The sequence below is a fragment of the Furipterus horrens genome, unplaced genomic scaffold (genome assembly GCF_987537825.1).
Source record: "Furipterus horrens unplaced genomic scaffold, mFurHor1.1.pri manual_scaffold_2, whole genome shotgun sequence".
Classification (NCBI taxonomy): domain Eukaryota; kingdom Metazoa; phylum Chordata; class Mammalia; order Chiroptera; family Furipteridae; genus Furipterus; species Furipterus horrens.
The window spans coordinates 49,764,176-49,778,382 of NW_028327172.1; the positions used below are offsets into that span (position 1 = coordinate 49,764,176).

General features: G+C 33.5%; 1 protein-coding gene across 5 annotated transcripts in view; it reads right to left on the reverse strand.

The window, feature by feature from the left end:
- NARS2 (asparaginyl-tRNA synthetase 2, mitochondrial) overlaps window positions 1-14,207 on the reverse strand; it is a 109,864-nt gene that overhangs the window by 53,656 nt on the left and 42,001 nt on the right. For all 5 annotated transcript variants that reach the window (XM_090267791.1, XM_090267790.1, XM_090267789.1 and 2 more), the window contains one exon: window positions 7,908-8,002. In XM_090267791.1, coding sequence (XP_090123917.1) covers window positions 7,908-8,002 — 95 coding nt within the window. The remainder of the gene's footprint in view (window positions 1-7,907; window positions 8,003-14,207) is intronic.

Below are 14,207 nucleotides of genomic sequence, written 5' to 3' on the forward strand. Positions count from 1 at the left end.
CCCTGGTCATATGTGGGCTTAATGTGACTGTCCAATTTGCAGAAGTCACCCTTTGACCTGACCTTCCTCCTCTATCTCTCTCTGGGAAAGACAAGTTGGGATCCACGCAGCTGAGTTAGGACTAGGAGTAGCCAATGACCTGCACTGACTCTTGTGGAAAGATATCTGCATTTGGCCACATCAAGGTAAAGTACAAATAAATAAGCCCAGTGCATGTACCCAAAGCTCTCAAGTCAGGTCTTTATGGACTTATTCTTAAATATAAACAGATGGCAAAGATAAACTGATATTTGAAGAAAAACTTCAAGATAAAAGAGAATGACCAAGATGAAATAATGTTATTTAAAAAAGGAAAAATCAGAAGCAAAGAACGAACTTTTAGATATTAAAAATAAGAGCCAAATTCTTAATGAGTTCAGTAGAAGATCAGACTATACATTCATGTGAATCTCCCAGGTGGTAGAATACAGACATGGAATCATAAAATATGAGAGAAGGATAACAGAAAGAGAAGCTTAATCTAGGAGGTACAACCTCTAATAAAAAAGATCTCCTTAAAAGAGAAAACCAAAGACAATTATTAAAGAATAAAGATGAGAACTTTAAAAGGATCCACCAATTTCCAAGAACAAAGAATCAAGAGACCCACATCTGGACATATTACTGTGAAATGATAAAGAGAAAGTTCTTAAAGCTTCTATGGGGGAGGCAAAATAGGGGAAACAGATGCCTTCCTAAGAATGTAAACCAGACTGGCTTCAGATTCAGATTTTGCATTAACAGGACTGGAAATGAAAAGAAAACTATATAGTTCCTCCACAGTTCTGAGGAGAAAATACTTTTAATCCATAATTTTACATCCAGCCAAACAAAATCAAGTGTGGGACATAACAGAAACATTTACAGACATGCAAGGAATTATATCTCCCATACCTCCTCTATTAGAAAATTATTTGAGAATATGCTTAAATGAAACAAGTGAATTGTCAAGGTGCTTTCCCTGAAAGCAAAACTTAAATGTTTATATACAAGTTTATTTGAAGGTGAAATCCCAGGGAGCAGAAATGAGCGATAGAGAGAGTACAAGAGGGGAAATGGGAAAGTAGATACAGAAATACAACCACAGTGACTAGTTGTTCTACTCCATGTGGCCATCTTAGAGCCTTTATGAAATGCAACCTAATTTTAGTCACCTAAAGAAAGAAAGAGGAAAACATTTATCTGCTGAGTCCTTTCCTCCGTTGGTCAAAAGTCCTTCCCTATTGCATTAACTTTCCTGCACTTCTGGTTATCACAGGTGTGAGTGTGTGGACCCACACAGCATAGAATCAGTCAAGCATTGGTACAAGAAACCAGAGATGGGCTGGAGTTGAGGTGCCCTTAGATTTCACCTGCATGAAAGTGGTCAGCACCTGCTAGTCATGGCAGCAGAGGCTCCAATAAGTAGTCTCACTGACCGCTCTTATAGCACTTCAGATAATCTCTGTGAAGACCAATCCATCAAAGGTCTATGCAGTTGACATTAGATAAAGAGCTTCAATTCCTGCCGATGCAGCTGGTCCCAGAGCCAGAATGAATATTCATCACCTCCATTTAATACCCAACAATACAGTGTTATAATTACGGCTTTATACAAACCTGTAACTTCTAGAAATACTAAAAAATAAAAAAACATATTTACATAGTCTTTTATATTGTTATATATTTATAATTTCTAGTACTCTTTATCCCTTCCTTTAGATTTGAGTTACCATCTACTATTTAGTGTTAAGGTTTAGGGTTTAGGGTTAGGGCTGGGACACTAAGCAGTGTCAATGTCACCTGGAGGTGCTGCAGCTCATGTTCTAAGACTATTTGGGAAAAGCCTTTTAGAAGTAGGAAAGAACAAAACAAATATGCAAAATGAAGCAAAACCAAGATAGAGCAAGAAAGCATGGATGGGGATGGTTGTGTTCCTGGATCCAGACACGCTAGAAGTCAAACTGTGCCCCATGGTCAAACAATGGCAGACCATGATTGAAGCTCATGTGGATACTGGAAAATCAATGGTTATTTGCTTTGTCTATTTTGTGCTGGTTTTACTAAAAAATGAAACAATCAGATTCAGGAGACCTCTTATGCTCAGCATCAAAAGGTTCGCCAATTCCAGAAGATGATGATGGAAATCATGACCCGAGAGATGCTAACAAATGACTTCAAAGAAGTGGACAATAAACTGACTTCAGAGAGCATTGGAAGAGACACAGAAAAAGCTTGCTAATCTAGTTACCCACTTCGTGATATCTTTCTTAAAAAATTCAAAACGCTGAAGAAGCCCAAGTTTGAACCAGGAAAACTCATGGAGCTTCACGGTGAAGGTAGCAGTTCTGGAAAAGCTACTGGGGATGAGACAGGTGTCAAAGTTGAACGAGCGGATGGATGTGAGCCCCCAGTCCAAGAATCTGTTTAAAATTCAGACTTTTAATGGTGACAAGAAATCTTATCTGTGATAATAATAAAATAAAGTAAAAACCATATTTCAAGTACCTCTGCTTAGAAGTCTTGGAAACAAAAGTCTCCCATAGCAGCAAGATACTTAGTGACTAAATCTCGGTTTCTACATACTATTTTCTCATTAAAAATCCAGAGCTCTTTGGAGAAATGGCTGATCCTAGGGCTAGGGTAGGGAAATTTTAAAAGTAAGCATGGGATATTGCCAAAACTTGGAAGCAACCGAGTTGTCCCTCCGTAGGTCAATGGATAAATAAACTGTGCTACAATATATACAGATAATGAAATATTATTCAGTGCTAAAACCAAATAAACTATCAAGATATGAAAAAACATGAAGGGAAGTTAAATGCACATTACTATGTGAAAGAAGCCAATCTGGAAGGCTATATATTATATGATTCCAATTACATGACATTCTGGAAAAGGCAAAACCTTGGAGACAGTAAAAAGATTAAGGGTTAGCAGGGAGGCAAAGATGAATAGAGGAACACAGAATGATTTTAGAACAGTGAAACTTTTCTGTACAACACTATAGTGATGGATATGTGCCATTATCCATTTGTCCAAACCTACAGGATATACAATACCAAGAGTGACCCCTGATGTAAATATATTTTTAATGATGATAATGTGTCAGTGTAGGTTCATCAATCATAATAAAACAAAAATAAATGTATAAATCAATCAATCAATCTGGGATATCTTACAGTACCAGAGAATAAGGAAGTACTCAAAAAACGAAAGGACAGGGGTATGTCAGAGGGACACAAGAGTCAACCTGAAAGAGTTCCCAACAGCTATAAATCTAAAACAGTTTAAGCAACAAAATAAGTAACACAGTTAAAGTATAACCCAAACTATAAAATAAATACACATAAATGTATCCTGACATGATTACATAAACAGACATACAAAGGTAAAGAGACAACAAATCTCCCATACAGAAGAATTCTGAATATACCACTCCTAGGAGGTGGTGTTTAATTCCATCTCCCACTTCCCAGTCCTCATTCCCATGTCCAGTGAGAATGGACTAGACTTAGTGACTTACTTGCAAAGAATAGAGTAGAGAAATGGACAAACAGTGCATTTTCAGGGGAGAAATTTGGCAAACACTACCTTATCCAAATAATGAAACTTGATGTCACCATGTGGATATCAAATATCCCTTGATTTGATGTGATGAGAAGACCATTTTGCCTCTGTGGTGTTCTTCCCCAAAATCCACATAACTCTAGTCTAATCATGAGAAAAACATCAGACAAATCTAGACTGGGAAAACTTCCACAAGTCATGAAAAACAAGGAAAAACTAAGAAACTGTTACAGATTCGAAGAGAGTGGGAACACATGAGAACTACATGTAATGCGGTACCCTGAGTGGATCCTGGAAAACACAAAAAGGCATTGATGGGAAACTGTTGAAATCCAAATTAGTTAATAGTAAAGTACTAACAATGCATTCTTAGTCATGACAAATGTATCATGGTAATGTAAAATGTTACCTATGAGAAACTGGGTGAGAGGTATACTCATACAAAGTCTGCACTATCTTTACAACTTTTCTATATTTAAAACTCATTCAAAAATAGAAAGTCTATTTAAAAAACAACAAAATTAACTTTTAAAATGAAGCCATAAACCCACTAAACTGACATGGATATCCTTTTGGAAAATGTTAACCTTTTAAATTTAACTACCATTTATTCTACTTTAAAAGTCTGTTAAATAAAATTTAAGAAAAACAAAGCTATGGGAAAGAAAACCAACAATATCTTACTGGATATTAAATTATGTATTAGCCTGAGACAGGATGCACCATATATTAATTGTCCTAGAAATATGTATACAAATTGGGGACATTTGACTGACATTATTAGAAACAGTCCATAACACATTAAAAAAACACAAAAACCTCATATTTTGCCAATTTAATCTGTCAAGTTTCATTGCACACTGTGTTCTGTGGGTCATTGCACTTTACTGGGAAAGAGGGAACATATTTATTCCACTAGTGATATTATAACAGAGAAACCAACAATTCGTAAATTTACACCTTTCATGTATTGTAATACTTCTGAGGGGAAGATAGATAACTTTATAGATAAAACAAATGAAAATTGAAAGGCTGTTAAAAAAAAGGTTATCCAAAACTTGGTTATTAGGCCAAAAGGTAGATAGTATGTCTTTTCAATATAATATGGGAACACAACCCACTCAGAGGTTATTTAATTACTTAGAGGAAGGTACTTGCTCAATTATTGTATTTACTATTGAACTGAATATCCAGATTAACAACAGACATGTTAACGTAAAGATTCTCCCCAATAGAGCTGTAATTCATTTCTGTTAGATAGAACACAAAATTCCAAAGGTCAGGGTTTATTGGTGTAGGAAGGTCAGGGTTTATTGGTCTGTAGGATATTAACCAGTTTGTAACTAACCTAGCAATCTTATTCTAAAATTCCTTTATTAAATTGTCTATGAATACACAGCTCCTCAAGTGCTCTTTGAACTAGCCTACTATTTTACTTGTTCCCTCAGTAATGAATTGAATAAAATATTTGATACATGTATTTGATATGAGACATTTTATTTTTTAAAATTATACTTTGACTGGCATAAGAAACTGGTCAATTACTGGACATAAGGATGTATAATGGGGTAAAGACAGTCTCTTCAATAAGCGGTGTGGGAAAAGTGGACAGATATGCGAAAAAAATGAAATTGGACCACTTTCTTAGACCACTTTCAAAAATAAACTCAAAATGAATAAAGACTTAAATGTGAGACCTGAAACCACAAAACACCCAGAAGAAAACATAGGCTGTAAACTATTTGACATTATTCTTAGTTATAACTTTTTGGTGATATCTCCTTGAGCAGGGAAAACAAAAGAAAAAATAAACAAATGCGACTGCATCAAACTAAAAAGTTTATGTACAGTGAAGGAAATTATAAACAAAACAAAAAGACATGCTACTAAATGAGAGAAGATATTCACCAATGATACATCCAATGAGAGGTTAATATCTAAAATATATAAAGAACTCATACAGCTTAACACCAAAACAAACAAACAACCCCAAATAATCTAATTAAGAAATGGGCAGAGGACCTGAATAGACACTTCTCCAAAGAGAACATACAGATGACCAATGCACATATGAAAAGATGCTCAACATCACTAATCAAAAGGAAATGCAAATTAAAACCATGGTGAGATATGTCACACCAGTCAGAATGGCTACTATTAGTAAATCATCAACAACAAGTGTTGGCGAGGATGTGAAGAAAGGGAACCCTACTGCACCGTGGGTAGGATTGTAAATTAGTGCAGCCACTATGGAAAACAGTATGGAGATTCCTCAAAAAATTAATGGGTATTTACCCAAAGAAAATGCAGACAAAGAACATGTATGAATGACCCACGGACATAGACAACAGTGAGGGAATTGACTGTGGGAGTGAGGGCTGGGATGGGCAGAGGAGGGCAAAAATGGAAAAGTTAGGACAATTGTAACAGAATAATAAAAAATGATTAAAAAATACAATAAAAATTTAAAAAAAAATGAAAACACTAATTTGAAAAAATGCTTGCACCCCTATGTTCATTGCAGTACTGCTAGTAATAGCCAAGACATGGAAGCAATGAAGCTGTCCATCAATAGATGAATGGATAAACAGGAGGTGATATATACAGGGGTAGGCAATAGTTGTCTTATAGTAATTAGTAAAGTAGATTTACAATAATTAATAAATAATGATACAAGAATAAACTGTTACATGTATTCACAACTGTAAATCTACTTTTGCTCACGCCTGTATAATACACATAATAAAATATTACTCAGCAATAAAACAGAACAAAATCATGTCATTCATGACGACATGAATAACACAGGTTTTTATGCTAGGTAAAATAAGTCAGACAGAAAAAGACAAATACTGTATGACTTCACTTATATATGGAATCTAAAAAATCCAAACAAATAAATAAACAAAACAGAAACAGAACCAAAGATACAGAGAAAAAGCTGATAGTTGCCAAAGGGGAGGGTGGGTGAAGGGATAAAAATAAAACAAAATAATTTAAATTAAAATAAAAAAATAAAACTACATTTTGTCAGGCATTAGGTACTTTTCATGACATGCCTGATAAGGCCCTCCCCACACACAGCTCTACAGAGCTCTACAGATCCTACAATCTCACAGTGCCATTACGATGATAGTTTTTCTGTTATAGTATTCTAATAATATTGTCAATTATTTGGTAACTGAAATTGTCAAATAACATGTTTCTGCCTCAAAGATAAATCAAAAAAGAATCTAAGTAAAGTACATGTTATTTTCAAGACCATTTTTATTACACCATTGACTTTCCATTTTGACAGTCAAGTATATAAAAAAAATAAACATGAACACTATATTCTACCACTTCCCCTGAGTTTTCCCACCTGTATACATCTTAAGAACAATGGAAAACATAAAAAGATTCCTTTGTTTTCACTGGAGCCATTTCTTCAAGATATTTTTAAGTCTCAATCTCTATATGAGAAAACAAAGATATATAAAAGAGACTCAGTACTTGTTGAGTCAGCATTAAGAAATTACCACACAAAATCACAGAATATATATTTAGAGAGGACTTTAAAAATCTTCCTTTCCAATTCCTTGTTTTAAAGAAAAGAAAAGTTTGAGCCCTGGCCGGCTAGCTCAGTTGGTTAGTGTTGTTCTGATATGCCAAGGCTGTGGGTTCAATCCCTGGTCAGGGGTACATACATAGTAAGTGGAACAACAGAGTGTTATTTCTCTCTCTCTCTCTCTCAAATCAATAAATAAAATTAAATTTTTTTTAAAAAAGAAAGAAAATGAAAGTTGGGCTGAAAGGGGTATAGTGAGTCTCCAGAGATTTGTGAGTCACTAAAATTAATGTGATCTGACTTCTAAGATTTTCTAATTGGTCATGTATCTTTCATGACGGCTTTGTAGGTTAATTTTCTTTACATACACCAATCATTTAAAAATATCTTTTTCTTCTATTTGTTTCAAGTATCTTTTTTTTTTTTTTTGATGACATGTGCTATTTCCTGGTTTGGGTATGAACTATAACTTTATTTTCATAATATGATTATACTTAAATTTTCATTATTAAAAAAGAGTAAATTTTTAAAAATCATAGCTTAATATTTCCAGTGTTACATTTTTTAACTAAAAACAAAGTCTACACTAATGTGAGAAACTTGGATAGTGTCATGTCAATCTAAATATACTTTTGATGAATCCAAGTGAACTAATAATAAACACAAATTTCAATTTTTAGGTTTTAGCATCGGGAAAGGGAGCATTATTTCACTCTCATCCAACCCATAGTCAGTAGTACATTAAAGCAAAAGAGAAAAGAAAATTCTGTACCCTGATATCACTTCTAGGTGAAGTTGTCCCGAGACAGTTAAGAAAGCAGGAACATCGAAGAAATTCTCTTCAGGTACCTTTATTTTGCTAGAAGGCTGCAAATGAAAAACACAAACCACAAAAAGCTATTACATGCTTCGCTCACTTTTCATATTCACATACATGCCACAACTAAAAATTATAATGAAATTAAACAACATGAGGCCAGGTCAGTCTCATGAAAATAAAGACAGTTCTCAGTACACACCTAAAAGAGGGAAATGCCTGCTTGGGAAGTGCTTAGGTCAAGGAAGTTTGCTCGTTATTTCCCAAACACACAACCACAAAATGACGAAGTACTTTTGTCACAAAATAAACTTCTTCCTAAAAAGTGATTCTGATTGAGGGGCAAAGCAAGGCAAGAGATTATGAATTAAAAATTTTTAATGTGTATAATTATAGAATCTCTTAAAATTTAGACCCATGGCTAAGACTTAATTTTCTTAAGGAATGGCCTCTAAAATTGTTATTATTAAGTTATTAATAATAATGCTCTTAATACAGATTTTTATAAACACATTACAAACTTTTAAACACATTATTTCATTTAATTTTCACCACTACTAGGAGGTAAGAGCTGGACCCTATCTTTAAAATACATGGTAAGTAATTAGATAAAAAAATCTTTAGGAACTTACAATATAGATAGTGATTATCCCATTTGAAATGCGTAGAAAAAAGCTAACCAATATTTAGTTAAAACAGTTAAGTTAAAAAATTATTTAAAGGTCAAACACAATTTAAATAGTATAATTAAGAAAGTTCCTGGGTCAAGTTATGACTATTATACCAATTTTTTTTTGGAAATAAACTAGCTAATTTACCAACTAGTGTATTTCAAATTGTGCATTTGAAATATTTTATTGTAATGATGCAGTTGCTATAAAAGTAACAAAGTTAATTTTAAATATGCAATAGAAGATGTAAGACTCCTTTTAAGAGTGTTGGCACCAACTACTGAATTATAGAAACACATGAAATGAAGGTATCTTATTTAATTCCATTGGTTGTTCTAAAAACATTGTATATCATATATAGATATGCATGCATATGGATAAAAAATCTAGTGTAAAAATTACTAGTTGAAATCATTCACTTGTTTCATAATTGCCTATTAATTTTCAAACCTACTTTGATGGTGGTTTTAAATGTCCTATCATGCTTTTTTAATAATGATAATATAATGATATTAAAAGTACCAAATTTTTGATTTTATTGTCTTCAAATATTTATCAGTTTATTTTTATAAATTAAATTATCTTGAGGTGACATTGGTTAATAAAATTGTATATGTTTCAGGAGTACTACTGTTGCTTTTTAAAAATCCATCTTTAAAATCTCATTATCACTGAAAGAATAGTTTCCAAGTACTTAAATACTCAAGACTGAACTATTTGACTTGACCTGTGTTAGGATTTCAAAATAAAGATATGTTCTCTGATATTTTTTCACTGTTTACTAAATAATTACTTTTCAAATTAGGTCCCATACATGAGAATATTATGCTTTCTCCTTTCCTTCACTTCTTTAGTCTATAATTTGTATTGGGGTTTTATCCCAACTTCTCTCTTCCTATAGTACATATAAAAACATCTAGCTTTTATGACTAGATTTTAGTCTTTCATTACTTGCATTTGTACAAAATGGAATCTGATAGTTTTATATCTCTTAAATATAACATATTTAAATAGGTACAAGCATATCACTTCTTCATTATGCCTTCCGATGTCATATGTAATATTTATACACTGAAATTCATTTTTTATGAATTACTTCATTTCTCCTTTATATTACAAAGAATGCATTACATTAATTTTTTGAAACTTCTGTGTAGATTGTTATACTACCTATAAATGTTATTTCAGAATATTAAAGGGACATCATAAAATATTTGTTTTAAAAAGTAACTGCTGAGAGCCATATCAACAAAAAATGGCAGGACAGGTAGTTCTGAAGGTCTGTCCCTCCACAGAAAAACTTTTAAAAATGAGCAAAAGCCATCAGAATCAACTATGGGAAACTCTGGTTTATGGTAACGCCCCACCCCACCCCACCCCCCAAAAAAGTGCTGAATTTAGAGTAAACTTTAAAGTGATAGACTCCACCCAACAATAGCAGACTGCACATTCTTCTCAAGTGCACAGTATCAATGTGATACCATCACACAATATTTTCAGGATTTGCAAGAATAGTTAACAATGGTTAATTGGGGGGAAGGAAACTAGATCACTAGGGAACAAAGGTGGGATGGAATCCCTCTGTACTGTTAATGGTACCTTTTGAACTATGTATTGCATTACCTATTCAAAAAAATAAATTTAAAATAACATTTTTTAAAAAGTTGGATTCTGAAGCATTATCAGCAAGTATGCAAAGTAAACAGTATACTGGTTTTATTCCCTGTATGTTCTTCATCATATAAATAGTGGTGATTTTATCTTTTGTTCTATAGAAGCACGGATTCCTTTGATCAGCATCAATAGAAAAACCAAAACGCCAAGAACAAAGTATAGAACAAAGTCAAATACCAGGAAGAACTTAGGTTGTCAGAAAAGTCTAACAGTGCACTACTTAAAATGAAAATATTGAGTTAAAATTCAATAGTTGGTGCAGGCCAAAAGAAGAGGAGGCCAAATGATATTGAGTTTTTTGAATAGAGATCAAGTTTATACATCTCGGTATACTAAGCAACTAGCCCAGGGCCAGAGACAAGTAATTGTTGCATAAATGCTTGTTGACTGAAAGAGTGATGTTAAGTGTGAGCAGAGAGGGTTAGCAAGCAGGGATTGGCGGAGACAGTGCGATGAAAGCGTGCATGGCACATTTAGCCATAAAAGCAGTTAGCAAAGTGTCAGGGCTTTGCTGGTCTAAAAATGCATTATTAGTGTTTTGTTCGTTTTTAAACATAGGTACTGATAAGCAGGCAGTATACCAGAAAGGAATTATTTCTTATATTAATTTTTATAACTATACTGAATTTATTAATTTTCTATTACATTTCTAGTAGAACTGTAAATAGTTGTTTACTGTGGTTTTTCTTTAATATCACCAATCATCTTAACACCTACAAGAATTTTTAAAAAGGCAAAAGGGTAGAGAATGTATTTCCAATAAACATGTAATTTATAGATATCCTATGTAATTAAATAGTTTTTAGCTAAATATAAAAGACATCTTCATTCTTCTGCCTATTTCCCAACACCATCTACCTAATTCTGATATCCATCCTAATTCTGAAGATATATGTATATATCTCTTCAATTTCATCTTTTTCTGCTATCTCAAGGATGTGGCTCACTCAGTTCCAAAGAAGGCATACATTGATATATACTCTCTACAACCCTTCTGCTCTCTAACAGATCACCCCAGTCACCTTTGGGACAGCTTCTCTATTTCCTTCTCTCTTTATGATTTCAAGTGACAATATGATCCAAACCTACATCAAGCACTAAAAGAGTTATGAGTTTTAAAGCAAAAATCAACATAATCCTAAAAATGCCATGTTTCATTTATTTAAAAAAGTTTCTGAAGGAAAATATTGAGCTGGGTGATGGTATTTGGTTGTTTATTGTATTATTCTCCATACTTTTTGGTATGTTTAAAAAATTTTAAATACAGATCAATATTTACAGGACTTAAAAATGTACAGCATAGTATTGTATGATCTCTGAAAATGTTAATACCTTTCATTCTCCTATTTTCTTCAAGCATGAAATAAACTATTTCTTATTCAGTTTCACCATTATTGTTTTGCTTAATTACTAGTGTTCTGTAAATTTTCATTAACAGTTGCGGTAATTTACCTATCTGATGCATTAAACAATGTTATGGTTTGCCTGTGAATATAATTATTATCTATTTCTGTAAGGGAAAATGAGTTCTAAGATCCAAAATAGCCCACTTAAATATAAACTTTCCAAATGAATAGATTTATCTGTATATTAAAGAAAACAAGATAACTAAACATAATAAATAAAACAAAAATGAAAATATTTTATGCACTATCAATACACCATAATGACAAAAATCAATAAGCATGATGCAGGTAATGAGAAACAAGCATTCTTGATGGTTTATGTTCAGAAATATTTTTCACAATGAACAAAGGCTCTGATTCCAAATATTTATTTCAGTGTACAGTACTTTAAAAATATTTTAATATTCCTTTATATTCTACTATTTCTCCCAAATAAGTTAAAATATTCAGGGGTTGAAGACATATGTTGAAGACAGGATAAGAATAGATGAATTACGTACCATAATTGTAAGAATTACAGAAATTACTACTGATATGCTAGGACTACCAGAAACTACCACGGCATCATTATCCTGAAGTTACACAGGAAAAAAACATATATTTACATCACTCTATCTGCTACAATGTAAATAAAAATTCTTCACTTATTCCTGGGCGAAACAATTATATGGCCACAAAGATAACTTATCAAGACTTACCTCAGTGATTTGAGACACTACCTTTATATATTTCCATACAAACTTGGATCTATTTCTGAGCTTTTACTTATACCCCATTGGTTTATTTGTGTACCAAATAATTTAGGGACTTTATAGTATATTTTAATTTCTGATTAATCCAGTTCGTTTGATCACTGTATTCCTTAGCATTATTAACATGAATGAAGATTTTCTAAGCTCTTTCTCTCCAGTGAGAAATAAATTTGTGTTTCATCTCAAATATAGAAATCTCCCGTATTTCCAGACCATACTTCAATTCACTTTTCAACTGAACAAATATTTATAGTGACTACCACGTGCCTGGTACTAGGCTAAATGAGGGGTTACAATAATCAATAAGAGACAATGTAACCGAGGAACTACAATCTTTTTTAATATCATGGGTTAACACTGTGAAACAAAAGATATTTAATATGAAGCTTTCATGTTAAGAGGTTTTGAAACTTGAGAATATGTCTGGAGGAGATTACATAGACAAAGTCCTAATTTATTCATGCATTAATCAATCTGGTTTGTTAACAGCCAGAAGGAACTTACAGAACTTTCCCCAAGTTTCTTATTCCTTTAGGTGTACTAACATTCCAAAAATAACCGGCTCACAGATTGCTGAAAGAACTAACTGCTGCTCATTTTAATGGCTGAGGGTGGCGTTGGGGGTGTATGAACCATGTGATCCACGGAAAATGACTCAAAAGTAGTATCCTGGCCAACCACACTAAAAAGCCAGTCATTACCACTACACACCTATTAGAATGGTTAAAATCCAGAACACTTACAACACCAAATGCTGTCGAGGATGTGGAGCAATAGAAACTCTCATTCATTTCTGGTAGGAATGCAAAATGGTAAAGCTACTTTGGAAGACAGTTTGGCAGTTTCTTATAAAACTAAACACACTCTTGCCCTGAGACCCAGCAATGAGACTCTGGTATTTACCCAAAGGAGCTGAAGTACACAAAGATGTTTATAGCAGCTTTATTCACAATTGCCAAAACTTGGAAGCAACCAAGATGCCATTCAGTAGGTGAAAGGGAAAAATAAAACTATGGCAATTCCAGATAATAAAATATTATTCAACATTAAAAAGAAAAGAAATGAGCTATCAAGCCATGGAAAGTCATGGAGGAACAAATGCATATTACCAAGTGAAAGAAGCCAATCTGAAAAGGCTACGTACTACATGACTCCAACTACAATTGACCCTTGAACAATGCAGATAGGATTCCATGTATAAGTGGATCTGTGCAGTTCCAGGGTATTTTCAACCATGGTTGGGAATTCACCCATGTATGTGGAGGGTGGACTTAAGTTATATGCAGATTTTCAACCGTGCGATGCGCTGGCACCCATAACCCCCACATTGTTCAAGGGTCAAAACTGTGTATCACATTCTGGAAAAGGCAAAACTGTGGAGACAATAAAAAGATCAGTGGCTGCGAGGGGCTGGGAGGAGAGGGATGAAGAGAGAGAACATGGAGGGTTTTTAGAGCAGAGAAGCTATTCTATATGACACTACAATCATGGAAACATGCCATTATATATTCACCCAAACATGTAGAATGCACAACACAGAGAGAGAACCCTAATGTAAACTATGGACTTTAGGTAATCATATTGCGTCAAGGTAAGGTAATCAGCTGTAACATCTGTACCACTCTGATGCAGGACTTTGATAATGGGGGAGGCTATGTATGCGTGGGGGCAGGGGCACATGAGAAATATTTATTTCTTTGCGCAATTTTGCTGTCATACAAAAACTACTTTAAAAAGCAAAGTCTGTTTTTA